Source organism: Musca domestica, unplaced genomic scaffold, assembly GCF_030504385.1.
Source record: "Musca domestica strain aabys unplaced genomic scaffold, Musca_domestica.polishedcontigs.V.1.1 1, whole genome shotgun sequence".
NCBI lineage: Eukaryota > Metazoa > Arthropoda > Insecta > Diptera > Muscidae > Musca > Musca domestica.
This window is the reverse complement of record NW_026712114.1, coordinates 15532371-15546559: the sequence shown is the minus strand read 5'-3', so window position 1 is coordinate 15546559 and position 14189 is coordinate 15532371. Positions and strand designations below refer to the sequence as shown.

The 14189-nt window shown below is 35.7% G+C and overlaps 1 protein-coding gene across 3 annotated transcripts; it reads left to right on the top strand.

Moving 5' to 3' along the window:
* The first annotated feature begins 494 nt into the window (after window positions 1-494).
* Window positions 495-8966, top strand: LOC101889891 (membrane alanyl aminopeptidase). Of its 3 annotated transcripts, none has more exons than XM_059119558.1 (7): window positions 495-648; window positions 3284-3798; window positions 3867-4025; window positions 4104-4578; window positions 4681-4922; window positions 7361-8485; window positions 8548-8966. In XM_059119558.1, exons 2-7 carry the CDS (start codon window positions 3299-3301, stop codon window positions 8849-8851), a joined length of 2805 nt encoding a protein of 934 aa, XP_058975541.1. In that variant the 5' UTR covers window positions 495-648; window positions 3284-3298; the 3' UTR covers window positions 8852-8966. The 3 variants fall into 3 exon arrangements, with proteins under 3 accessions (XP_058975541.1, XP_058975559.1, XP_058975549.1); XM_059119576.1 differs by having other exon boundaries at window positions 550-648; window positions 3281-3798; XM_059119566.1 differs by having other exon boundaries at window positions 565-709.
* The last annotated feature ends 5223 nt before the right edge of the window (window positions 8967-14189 follow it).

The window sequence follows — 14189 nt, the reverse complement described above, 5'->3', positions numbered from 1 at the left end:
GTCCACCAAACAACCACTTGAACTCAACAATGGACGCGGAAAATTCTTCTTATGGTCAATGTCCAAAGGAGTGGGTATTTCCGAGATAAGAGTGATAAGAATTTTGAGGAAAATCACAGATATCCAAAAAGCCGAAACATCGAACCCTATAATTCTGAACAGGCCTATAAGATGGCGCGTGCATATTTAAGCTTCTATTCTGTCAATAAGCTCATTTATATGGTACAAGGAAAAGGGCATAAATAATATGGCGAGCGAGCGACCGACCGACCGACCAGCCAACTGACAGTGGAGCTGTGAATGTCTGACAATAAATAATCATACATATGTATGTAGATAGGTATTTGACTGAAAGATACACAACCTGTTGCTTGTCGTATTTGAAGTTGTATTGCCAGCGATACGTATAATGTTCAGCTTTTTTATAAAATCAGTCAAACGATGATGGGGGCCTTATCAGATGGCCCATAAAATACAATTATTTTTGAGATAACTTCAAACCCAACAATAAACAGTTGGCATTTGTTATAAATACCAGCGTTACTTGCTGCCAGTCTTTAGTGGGCCGAAAGTTATTGGCCATATTTTGCGAAAAATATACTGAAACCCTCTCCGAAAATCTCGAAAGGATCCTATATTAGAATAGAGGTGGGTATTTTGAAAAACAAAAAAAAAACTGTGAGAAGTGATTGAACGACGTGATTGACGGGTAAATGTGAATAAATGAGAGAAAATTTAAAAATATTTTCATATAATAAAAAAAATATTTTTGAGTGACCATATTCCCGCAAAATCACCCAGATAAAAAGAATAAAACAATATTTTTTTTCATTTATTATTTTTAATAATTTTTTTTTTTTGTAAAAGATTGTAAATTGTTTTCAAAATGAATTGTCTTAATACGGGTTTCTAATTTATTTCAACAATAAATAAATAAATATATTATCGGCTTATAATTAAAAAAAAAATTATAAATTTCATCATAACCTTAACATTGAAACTGGTTGCTAAAAACGGAAGTCAATAAGACTGTATAGAAAAAAAAAAAAAACATTTTTTATGGTTTTCAATTTTTTTAAATTACATTTATGTTCGGCAAAAATATGTGAAGTGGAAAATAAAAAAATTGTGTGATTTTTTTTTTTTTTTAAATTAACAGAGCATAAAATTAGACTGCCGAGATCGTTGACTTACACAACATTCCATATCAGGATGACCAGAAGGAGTGGACCGATATATTCCCTCTTAACACCAGACCTTGGGTAAATAAAAATATTGGGATGTGTGAAATTTGAGGACAATCGGACTCTTGCTTAACTTTTTAAAAGAGTTATAATTATTCAAAATTTTGACCCTTTGTGGGGGAGGTACCGATATTGTCCACTTTCGCACCTGACCTAGTACTGACGCAAAAATTAGGATTTGCAAAGTTGGAGCAAAAAAGCGGATTATCGTTTCTCTTTCTGTTTGGAAAATATATTTTTTTGAGAATTTCGACCTTTTGTGGGGGTGGTACCAGAAGGAGCGGACCGATATTGCCCATCTCCGAAATCGATCTAAGTTTCATAAAAAAATTGGTCCAAAGAGACCTAGGGTCTAAAACCGTTATTTCGACTAGGCACGTTTTAACCGCATTAAATTTCTCTCATTAAATATTTTTCTCCTAATTGTTGTCAAAAATACTCTAAAAAATTCCCAATTTTTTCTCTAAAATTTTTAAAAACTGCAAGATTCTCCCTAAAAGATTCTCTGCTAAAAACGGAAGTCAGTAAGACTGTATAGAAGAAAAAAAAAAACATTTTTTATGGCTTTCAATTTTTTTTAAATTACATTTATGTTCGACAAAAATATGTGAAGTGAAAATAAAAAAAAAAAATTGAAATTAACAGACCATAAAATTAGACTGCCGAGATCGATGACTTACACAATATTCCATATCTGGATGACCAGAAGGAGTGGACCGATATATTCCCTCTTAACACCAGACCTTGGGTAAATAAAAATATTGGGATGTGTGAAATTTGAGGACAATCGGACTCTTAGTTCACATTTTAAAAGAATTATAATTATTCAAAATTTTGACCCTTTGTGGGGGAGGTACTTGATGAAGGGGGCCTATATTGTCCATTTTCGCACCTGACCTAGTACTGACGCAAAAATTAGGATTTGCAAAGTTGGAGCAAAAATCGGATAATCGTTTCTCTTTCTGTGTAGAAAATATATTTTTTGAGAATTTCGACCGTTTTGTGGGGGTGGTACCAGAAGGAGCGGACCGATATTGCCCATCTCGGTAAAAATAAAAATATTGGGATGTGTGAAATTTGAGGACAATCGGACTCTTACGTCACATTTTAAAAGAGTTATAATTATTCAAAATTTTGTTCCTTTGTGAGGGAGGTACTTGATGGAGGGGGCCGATATTGTCCATTTTCGCACCTGACCTAGTACTGACGCAAAAATTAGGATTTGCAAAGTTGGAGCAAAAATCGGATTATCGTTTCTCTTTCTGTGTAGAAAATATAATTTTTGCGAATTTCGACCTTTTGTGGGGGTGGTACACGTCTCCGAAATCGATCTAAGTTTCATAAAAAATTGGTCCAAAGAGACCTAGGGTCTGAAACCGTTATTTCTATTAGGCACGTTTTGGCCGCATTAAATTTCTCTCATTAAAATTTTTCTCTCATTTTTAAAGTCTGCTATATATATATATATATATATATATATATATATATATATATATATATAAATATATATATATATATATATATATATATATATATATATATATATGATTCACAGCATTCGTACAGAGTAAATATTCTTAAAAATGTCTGAATTATGGAATGTCTTAAAAAAGCTTTAAAAAAGCTTTATATGCTTAGCTGTGGATATATAAAAATATTCCTATAAATACATAATTATAGACTATCTTCAAAATCAAGGAGTATCACACCGTGAGATTTGAAACAGAATTCTAAAAAAATCTATATTGAACCTTAAAAAATATTTTTTAAAAATTCTCGATTGTAGCTATGTTGCCGATGTTAAAATGTTGGCCTAATTTTGTTAGCAAAGTCTAAGTTTTGTCTTATCCGATCATTTTGTTCAGCAATCTATGAGTAAAGCCCCGGCGATGCTGATATTTGAAAAAAATGTTTTTCAAAAAACATAATTTAGATTTTTTAGAGTGTGTTAATAGCGGGTCTAAGTACTTACAGCCCCCTTTGGCATTTTTTCTTCTTTTTTTATATTAAAAAAAATCACTTTTCCCTCGTTCCAGCAGATCATTTTCTTCAGCATGAAGTTCATGATTGTAGCTGCCACTTTGGCAGTGTGTCTGTGTTTGAGCACAGCAGCGCCGCTGACGGAAGAAGTTGAAAATATTGTTCCGGCTGCCGAAGAAAATTATCGCCTTATAACCGATATTGAACCCATCAACTATAATGTCTCCCTGAAACCCTACCTTTTGGATAGCGATCCCAGTGAGAAACGTTTCACTTTCGATGGTGAAGCTTATATTACGATCAAGCCCAAAGTTACCACAAGTACATTGGTTTTGCACAGTAAAAATTTGAAATATTCTCTGCGTGAATTTTATGCCAAGAGTAAACCAGATGTGAAGACAACTCTACCTGCTGTTGAACCCAACAATGTAACCGATATTGTCACCTACACTTTGACCTCGGCTCTGGTGGCAAATCAGGAATATGTTTTGCATTTCGTCTACACCGGCACCATGGATGATGATATGCACGGTTTCTATCGCAGTTCTTACACGGACTCTAAGAATAACACCAAGTAAGTGTAAAGAACCCAACATAAGGGAAAATTGCAAAAACAAAAATAATATTGATATTCTTCCACAGATGGCTTGGCTCAACTCAATTCCAAACCAACCATGCCCGTCGTGCCTTCCCCTCCTTCGATGAACCCCGTTTCAAGGCCACCTTTGATATTACCCTTACCCGCCACAAAAGTATGAAGACTTACAGTAACACACGCATTGTCAACAGCACCACCAATGGGTAAGAAAAAAGCCCAAAATAATAAAGAATTTTCTGATTTAATTTTTCCAAAAAAAAATCCCCTCTCTTTCCCCCCAGTGACTATGTGACCGATCGTTATGCCACCACACCCAAAATGTCCACCTACATTTTGGCTTTCATTGTCTCTGAATTCAATGAACGTTTCAATGGTGATTTTGGTGTTATTGCCCGTCCGGAATTCTATAAACAAACCGAATATGCCTTCGATGTGGGACAAGAAATCCTAAAGGATTTGGGTGATTACTTCGACATTCCCTATTACTCCATGGGCAATGATAAAATGCACATGGCTGCCATTCCCGATTTCTCGGCCGGTGCTATGGAAAACTGGGGTCTATTGACATATCGTGAACGTGCCTTGCTCTACGACGAAGGTTCCACAACTTTGAGTGCCCAACAATATATTGCTGCCGTTGTTGCCCATGAACAGGCTCACATGTGGTTTGGTGATTTGGTAACATGCCAATGGTGGAGCTATACCTGGTTGAATGAGGGTTTTGCTCGTTACTTCCAGTACTTTGGTACTCATAATGTAAGTGTGAAAGGAAGCACTCTCTCTAGATATCGATCCCTAATTCTCTTTTTTTTTTTTTGTATATTTTTTGTTTTTTTTTTTACCTTCTTTCCCCACCAGGTCGAGACCCACTATCAAATGGACCAACAATTCGTTGTCGATCAAATTCAGGCTGTCATGAACATGGATTCCACCGTCAACACCAACCCCATGAGCGACGAAAACACCAACACCCCCGCCGATTTGTCTCGCATGTTCAACAGCATTTCCTATAACAAGGGCGGTACCTTCATTCGCATGGTGAAATATGTCATGGGCGAGGAAAATTTCAAGAACTCTCTGCGTGAATACCTGAAGACACAGTAAGTATTGGTTTAAAAGTTTCAAAATTGTTTTCAAATTGGAATTCTTAAATATTTTACTGGCAAGGGAATAGAAATTCGACTTTTAATTTCGACTGTAGAAATGATAAATGCAGATTTTTTTCAATTAACAGGCTTTTGGTATTTTCGACTTTCAATCGAATTTCCCTATTGAAATAGCTCAACATTGACTTTTTCTCGTGTTTTTGGTATTGAAAAATCCTCAAAGTCGAAGAATGACTCACAAATGCGAAACTTTCTCTCTCTCTCTTCAATTGATTTTTGATATTGAGAATATTTCAAATTCAAAATCTACTTTTACTGGATCGAAAATTCGACAAATAAGTAACTCTACTTTCAATTTATCGGCTTGTGGTATTGAAACTGTCTTAATGTAAATCTCGACTTTTTCTAAAGTCTTTTGGTATGGCAGAAATCTCAAAATCGAAGTTGGCTTTTGGTTGCAGTAAGAAAACAAATACAAAGTGGACTTTTTAGTTTTGCTAATAACGGCTTTTTGCCGCTATGTTATTGTCATATGAGCCAAAAAGGGTATACAGGGTGAGATAAAAAAACTGCAACAAAGTCAACGCCATTATTTTTCCTTTTTTAATTTATTGAATGAAATCAAAAAAAGTCAGAAAAAGTATCAAATTTTAGAATAAGTTTAGATTTGTTCGAATTGATCACCCTTGGCACGTATTATAGTTTTTAAACGGCCAATGTAACTGTCACACACTGCCCGAACGTTGCTCTGCGGTGATGTGATCGATACTTTGGTATTTTTTAGTGCCAACCTTGCTTTTCAGAATACTCCAGACACAATAGTCCAACGGATGGTATCCGCAGATTTGGTGGCCATAGTGAGCTGGAAATGAAGCGAGGAACCTCATTTTGCAAACATTCTTGGGTGGCACGTGCTGAGTGCGATGGTCCTGAGTCCTGTTGGAATGTTCAATGTCTCTCTCCAGCACATTTTCGCAATAACATTTGGCATTTATTCTGATGCCACGGTCGATTAATACGACAGGAGAGCGACTATCGGCTGTTATGGAAGCCCGCGCCATCACCATGGCCTGCACCTAAGTTCGGGTGGCCAACCGAAGGTGTACAGTTTCAGCTGACCTCTTTGACAACTAAACCAATCATTTTGTTTGTTTACAAACTGCTGGACAAGGAATGTTTTCTCATCGGAGAAAACCATATTCAGCAGTTCACCACTTTCGGCCAAGCGAAGCAACTCTTTTGAGTTGCTTGAGTCTATTTTCTTTCTATTGCGGTGTAAGTTTTTGCACTTTTTGGAATTTCTGCTAATGTTGTTGTTTTCTTCCGTCCACTTCCTTGACGTCGGGCTACGCTACCAGTATCACGGCATTAAGCGATGGTACGAGACGCAAAAGATTTATTCACATTTAAATGCTGGAGTGCTCTAACAATAGCCACTTGTCAAATACCAACCATCACGAATAACTTTTTTTTTCTGGAAAATTATCAACAACTGGAATAATTTTAACAGCTGTCGGACGAGTGGCTTAGAAATGACAGCAGTATGAAATTGGTTGCCGTTTTTTCATCTCACCCTGCATATATGTTATTGTTTCAAATGTTGTGTTTGAAGTTCCTAGAAAAACTGAATTTGCAGTACACGTGATTTTAGCGATATTATTCAGCGGAATTGTTTCAAGTTTCGTATTGAAGATCATAATGATCTAAGACAAAAATTGCATATACAGGTCTTCGTAAGTCCATATATTCGGTATTTTTATGATTTTAACAGTGTTTTGCAACGCATTTTTGTTTTTCACAATTTTCAAATTCTTTCCAAATGGTGGAGGGTATTCAAAGTTCGACCAGCTCGAAACTACTGTTTTTCCACTTGTGTAATAGAATTTCCACTTTTGTCAAGAATTTTCACCATTAAATCAGTCTAAGGATGGCCACTTCCAATTGATCACCTTTTGGCATCAAAAAGTCAAAAATTCGATTTTGAGATATTAGAATTTTCTCTGCCATACGAGCTCCAAAATGTGCAACAATTTGTGAAATTTCTCTTCATAAGATTTAATATCAAAATCCGAAATTATCGACTGAATTGAATTGAAAAAAAAAAACGAAAATCGATTTGTTGTAGATCATCGATTTTTCATTAAAGAAAAATAATGCAAATATAGCAACAACCGGAAAGTGACCTTCTTTGGTTGAAGATAATAATTGTATAATTTAAAAGGGTGATGTTTTAAGTGCTAAAAGAAAGCTTATCAAACATCAAATTCAGAAAAAATACATAAAATCTTTATTTTAGGCGATAGTATAGGCCTAGGTTCCCTTCAAACATAAAATTGTTTTTCACTGTCAAAAAATAGTAAACGTATAAGACCAACCCCATACGAATAAATTAAATTAATTCATATTTTCTTTTCCACCACCCACCCCGCTAGCCAATACACCAATACCGTTCCCTCGGATTTGTTTACCGTCTGGAAGAAATATATACCCGCACAATTCCAATCGTATGCTGATGGTCTGTTCAAGAGCTTTACCGAACAGGTCGGTTATCCAGTGATCACCTTTAATTTGACCACGCCCACAACTTTGGTTATTAGCCAAAAACGTTTCCTGTTGAAGGAAGGTGATGGTGCCGATGGCAGCCTATTGTACACTGTGCCCATTACCTATACCACCAATGTTGAGAACAATTTCAATTTGACCACACCCAAATTGTTTGTCACTCCCAACGACACCAGCGTCGAACAAACCTTGCCTCAAGCTGTCTCCTGGATTGTTGGTAACGTCCAAGAAACCGGTTATTATCGCGTCAACTATGATGTTAAATCCTGGCATGGTATTCATCACGCTTTGCTCACCAACAACTGGGGTGGCATCCATGAACTGAATCGTGCCCAGGTTGTGGATGATCTCTTCAACTTGGCCCGCGCCAGTGTCATTGACTATGATTTGGCTCTCGATATCTTGGCCTATTTGAAGACCGAAACAAATTACCTGCCCTGGACTGCTGCCTTCAATGGCTACAATTATTTGGTTATTCGTTTGGGTCTTGATACCAAGAACTTTGCCGTCTACATTCGTGATATGACCTCCAAGGCTTACGATTTCTTGGGCTTCGAAGATAAGCCAACCGATACCACTTTGGATATTTATAATCGTGCCAAGATCTTGTCATGGGCTTGTAAATTCGGCAAGAAGGAATGTATCACCAAGGCCCAGGAATATTTCAAGAATTTGGACAACAAACCGGTGCCAGTGAATATTCGTTCCGCCGTCTACTGTACTGCCATGCGTGAGGGTACCGAGGCTGATTTCAACAAACTCTACAACAAATACCTGACCGAAACTGTGGCCACTGAAGTCACCTTGATCTTGAATTCTTTGGGTTGTGTCAAGGACTCGAAATTGGTTAGCAAATTCTTCCATATCATTGTGTCGGACAGTGTACGTCGCCAGGACAAATCTGCTGCCCTCAGCAGTTTGTACAGTGAAAACAATGAAAATGTTGAGCCTGTTTTCGATTTGGTTGCTGAAAATCTTGATGCTTTGGCCAATTCGTAAGTTCCACATTTGATCTCTTCTCTGATCACATGAAAACTAACTGCTCTTTTTATTACAGCATGGGTGGCTACTCCTCAGTTGCCTCGGTCATTTCCAATATTGCCTCCCGCTTCACCACTGCCCAACAAGAAACCAAATTGAAGAACTTTAATACCCAGAACAGGGGCAAATTTGGCAGCTCTGCCAGCACCTTGGACTCTGCCGAAAAGACTGTTAAGGAAAACTTGGATTGGGCCGAAAAGAAACTGGGCACCTTCAAGTCCCATCTGGATAAGTACACCACTGGTGGTAGCGCCAGCTTGAGCGGTTTCACCGCCCTCTCCATGGTATTGTTTGCCGTTTTAGCACGTTTCTTGTGCTAAAAGTGCCCCCGTTAGTTATGAAATTGTTGTAAAATAATATTAATAATATTTTTTTTTTTAGTTTTTAATTAATAAAATTCTTTTTCTAAATAAATCGAAATTTTTTTGTAACAAATGCCAATGTGTCTTTTTACGAAATGTATTGCAATAATCAACTCAATTTTCCTTCTCCTGTCGTACGTCTATCAAATCAAGCAATAATAAATAATAGAAATATCCACCTGATAATCTTATCACCGATCCGTTTGCTTTTATCGCCAACGTATATCTGGGCAACATCGATTGCCCAATAAATTTTCGTTATATGCTTGTTGAAAAGCATAATCGCTGATAGCGGTAACACTATCGGATCATAAATGAAATGAACGTGTGGTAATATGTAATATAGCGTTGGCGTTTCGCGTTTCTGCAATAGGTTGCTTGCTTTGAACAACTTGTAGCGTTATCTTGGAAAATGGATTATGGATCTGCATATAAAATTTTGTCATAGACCATTACGATATTCAAATACGAAACTTTAAACAATTCCCGGGAATAATGTCTCTAAAATCATCAAAATACGAAATATAGGAAAGTGCCATTATATAAGGCCTATATATGCAATTTTTTGTCACAGCCTGTATAATCCATTAGGAATTTAATACTAAATACTGAATTCGAAACAATCCTCAGAACACCATATACAGGTTGAGATAAAAAAAACTGCGGCAAAGTCAAACCCCATAATTCTTACATTTTTATACCATACACCACAAGGTGGTCAGGGTATTATGTCTTTGTGCATTTGTTTGTAACAGGCAAAAGGAAACGAGATAGACCCATAGTTCCTTTTGATGATCTGCATAGAATCACATTCTGAGTCGATTTATGCATGTCCGTCTGTCCGCCCGTTCGTCCGTCTGTCCATGTATTTTTGTAAACAAAGTACAGTTCGCATTTATTGCCCTATCCAGATGAAATTTTTCACAAATCATTTGTTTGGCCCAAGGACGAACTCTATTGAAATTGGAGATAATCGGTCAAAATTTAGATATAGCTCCCATATATATCTTCGTCCGATTTGCCTTTTATTGTGCATCAAACTTGTAATATCCGTCCGAATAGTATGGAATTTTTCACGTATGATTAGATTGGACCTGAAAATAAGTATGCCAAATTTGATCGAAATCGGTACAGATATAGCTATAGCTCCCATATATATTGTTCATCCGATTTGTTATTTTTGTCCTCCGCAGCCGTAATATGCACTCTGTAATAACAATATTTGGGGAAATATATCAAATACAGCTCAGAAATACATTTGCTAAATTTTATCGAGATCGGTTCAGATTTGGATATAGCTCCCATATATAACTTCGTCCGATTTATTGTATTTGTTACCCACAGCCGTAATATGTACTCCGTAACAACGATATTCAGGGAAATATATCAAATACAGCTCAGAAATATATTTGCCAAATTTTATCGAGATCGGTTCAGAATTGGATATAGTTCTCATATATATTTTTATCCGATTTCAAATTAATTTCGCACGAAATGGGCAATACAAGTCCGAATTTAAAAGATACAAATGCTTCGGCATATTTAGTCCTTTGAATTTTAAATTATAATTATAATCATAGCGTGTATGATTGAATTCTCCCATAAAAACTTTTAATTATTAAGTGGAGCTCAACTAAATTAGCAAAGTGGTGTAGGGTATGCTAAAGTCGTCCCCGCCCGACTTTAAGACATTCTTTACTGGTTTTTTATTTTATTTATTTATTTATTTATTTACTTATTTATTTATTTATTTATTTTTTTTTTTTTGAATGAAAGCAAAAAATGATGGAATGTTGGTATTTACCCGACGAAGCGCTTGGTTGAGGTGATCGACACTTTGGTATTTTTTAGTGCCAACCTTGCTTTCCAAAATATTCCAGACACAATAGTCCAACGGATTGGTATCCGGAGATTTTGGTGGCCATTGTGCGCTGGAAATTAAGCGAGGAACCTCGTTGTGTAACCATTCTTGGGTGGCGCGTGCTGAGTGCTATGGTGCTGAGTCCTTTTCGAATGTCAAAGGTCTGGCTTTAATACACCCTCCAGAATATTTTCACTATAATATTCGATATTTATTCTGATGCCACGATCGATTAATACGAGCGGAGAGTGACCATCGGCTGTTATGGCGGCCCACACCATCACCATGACCGGCACTTGAGTTCTGGTGGCCAACTGAAAGTGCACATTTTCAGCTGACCTCTTTGGCAAGTAAATACGATCATTTTGTTTGTTTATAAACTGCTGGACAACGAATGTTTTCTCATCGAAGAAAACCAAATTCGGCAGTTCATCACTTTCGGCCAAGCGAAGCACAACTTTAGCTGTTTTAAGTCTATTTTCTTTCTGTTGCGGTGTAAGTTCTTGCACTTTTTGAAATTTCTATGGTTTTACACCGAACTCATTTTTCAATATTTGCCGAATGGAATGTTGCGATATGTTCAGCTCATGAGCCATTTTTCGGCCACTGCGAAGCGAGGTTTCGATCAAGTCGTTTCTTTACTTTTCGAACCATTTCTGCTGATGTTGCTATTTTCTTCCGTCCACTTCCTTGACGTCGGGCTAAGCTACCAGTATCATTTTGATGCTGGTGTGCTCTAACGATAGCCACTTGTGGTTTTCCAGCCTAATATAAAGAAATCACTCACACTATCACGCTTGAATTCCATCACGAATAACTTTTTTTCTAGAAAATTCCCGGCAAAATACTTTTGTATGCTTGTAAACAATATAATGAGCTGTCACTGGAATAATTTTAACAGCTGTCGGACTAGTGGCTTGGAAATGACAGCAGTCTTAATTTGGTTGCAGTTTTTTCATCCCACCCTGTATATGCGAGTTATATCTAAATCTGTTCAGATTATCACCGATTTCAATAGGGTTTGTGTGCTTGGACCAAACAAATGATTTGTGGGTATGTTCATCTCTATAAATGCGACCTGTATTTTTTTTTACAAAAATACATGGTCGGACCGAAATGCATAAATCGACTCACAATTTGATTCTACGAAGAACATCAGAAGGAACTGTGGTTCTATCTTGTTTCCTTCGGTATGTTACAAAGAAATGCACAATAATTTAGTACTTTTCGTACAATTATAGTACGAAACCACCCCCAAATGTCTAGGCAAAACATTAATAGCGACCCCAATACCAAAAGTTCAAATTTAAAGCACTATCTTGATCCTATACCAAATATAGTACTATTTGGTACTTTTCGTGCAATTAAAGTACACATTTTCAAAACCACCACTATAACACAAACCTTCCACCAGCAGGGACCCCAATGAAAAATTTCAAAATTCCAGCTTTATCCGATCACCCTAAATCAAATAATTTCAAATTTAGTCCCATTTAGTACAGTTCGCAAACCTAGAACACATATCCAAAACCACCTTCAAACTTACTTTCCAAACTGGATTATCTTACCATATTTATAGTTTTTATCTGAATCCGTTCACATAATACCGTTCACATAATAATAATAATGATTAACCCATTTAGCACCGATATATATTTTTTTATATGAGCGAAAAAGGAGTTTTATAAGTATAAATAAACCGATTTGTTTGTCTTGCTGTTTTATGCACTCAAATCTAATCACACCACATTTAAAGTTCAATTTTGTGTTCCCAAAACACTTAAAAGTTTTCGTTTTATTCCACTAGTTGACGCTTTAATTGTGCCATCTGATTGGTTAATTATTTGTATGTCTTTGCTATACAAACTCTCTACAAGTCTGGGGAAATCTGGGCAAAGATTAGCAATCGTCTCAAGATTTTATAATATAACCATATAAAAAAACAAAACTTATCTACCATGCAGTATCGGTTTTAACATCGGTTGAGTATATTACTGCAGGCATATTTATGATGGCATCGTTTATGATGGCGATGGAAAAATTTTTGAGAGTAATGGTAATTTATTTATGAAATAATCGCTTGGACAAATTTGTTGTTTGTTTATGCCACACAGAGTTAGGCTATGATTTGAGAGACTGGAACTGGGAAAAAATTGCAGATGATAATGTTCATGGTTCGGATGGATATAACTTTTCAAGGCCTCTATTGTCTGAAACTATGGACAAATTGTCTGTCCTTAAAATCCGTAAACAATAAATAAAAATATATAAAATAAAAAAAATAAAAAAAAAATAAAAAAATATAAAGTAAAAATATCAAATATGATAAAAATATGAAAATATGAAATATAAAGTAAAAAACTAAAAAAAGCAGTGCATTCAGAAATCGGGCTAAAATTGTGGAAATAAAAAAAATTTATAAAACAAAAATTTATGAATTTATATTGATTTAGATATTATCTATACAATTTTCTCTTGTTCAGAAACCCACAATGAATTTTGGTCTAAAATATTTCTTCTCTTGGCACTCCCCAAAATATGAAGTATAAAAGATATTCACACCTACAATAGCGGTAAAAACGTAAACAAATAATTTTGCTCTTACTGGACTTACATCGAATGTAATTTTCTTGAAAATTTTAAGCCTAGATGTACCTGTATTATTCAAGTTTTTCGGAAAAAATAATAAGAAAATGTTTTTTCTTTTGCATCAAGATGTCTTCAAAGTCTATAATTTTAAAGTTGAACCTATCATTTTGAAGTTGACCGATGAGGATGCTAGTAAAACCATGCAACAATGTGTAGATGTGGGTCAATCAATTTTTCTTCCAACAGTTTCAAAATTTCAGTTCTATCCCTTCACACAAATACCAAATTTTGTAACGTATATTTCCATATCTCAACCCTAAACTTCAGCAGTCACATCTATACATTTCAGGATTTCAGCGCTATCCCTTCAGCCAATAACAAATATCGTATTATCCACTCCCTATTTTAGAAGCTTAGTAAAATTTTAGACCTTTTAGTAGCCTTAAAGTTCGAATTTCCAGAAACCCTGTTGTACAGCTGTACTGCAAATTTCAGAATTCTAGGTCATTTCATTTGTACAATACAAAGTATTCAACTTTTAGTAAATTGTAGTACTTTTCGTACCTTTTTGTAGTACGTTTCGTACCCTTTACCAAAATCGACAGTTCACCACTTTCGGCCAAACGAAGCAACTCTTTAGCTCTTTTGTATCTATTTTCGTTCTGTTGCGGTGTAATTTCTTGCACTTTTTGGAATTTCAGTTTCAGTTCACAAGCCATTTTTGGAAATCAAACTATCACGCTTCAACTCCATCACGAATAACTTTTTTTTCTGGAAAATTCTCATCAAAATGTTTTTGTACGCTTGTAAACAATATAATGAGCTGTCACTAAAAATTATTTTAAC

What these genes read in the sequence shown, in the direction of transcription:
- LOC101889891 (XM_059119558.1), top strand. Translation starts at nt 3,299, where the DNA reads ATGAAGTTCATGATTGTAGCTGCCACTTTGGCAGTGTGTCTGTGTTTG. An exon ending in GTCAACAGCACCACCAATGG is followed by an intron (nt 4,026 to 4,103) that starts GTAAGAAAAAAG and finishes CTTTCCCCCCAG; the next exon opens with TGACTATGTGACCGATCGTT. An exon ending in CTTGATGCTTTGGCCAATTC is followed by an intron (nt 8,486 to 8,547) that starts GTAAGTTCCACA and finishes TTTTTATTACAG; the next exon opens with CATGGGTGGCTACTCCTCAG.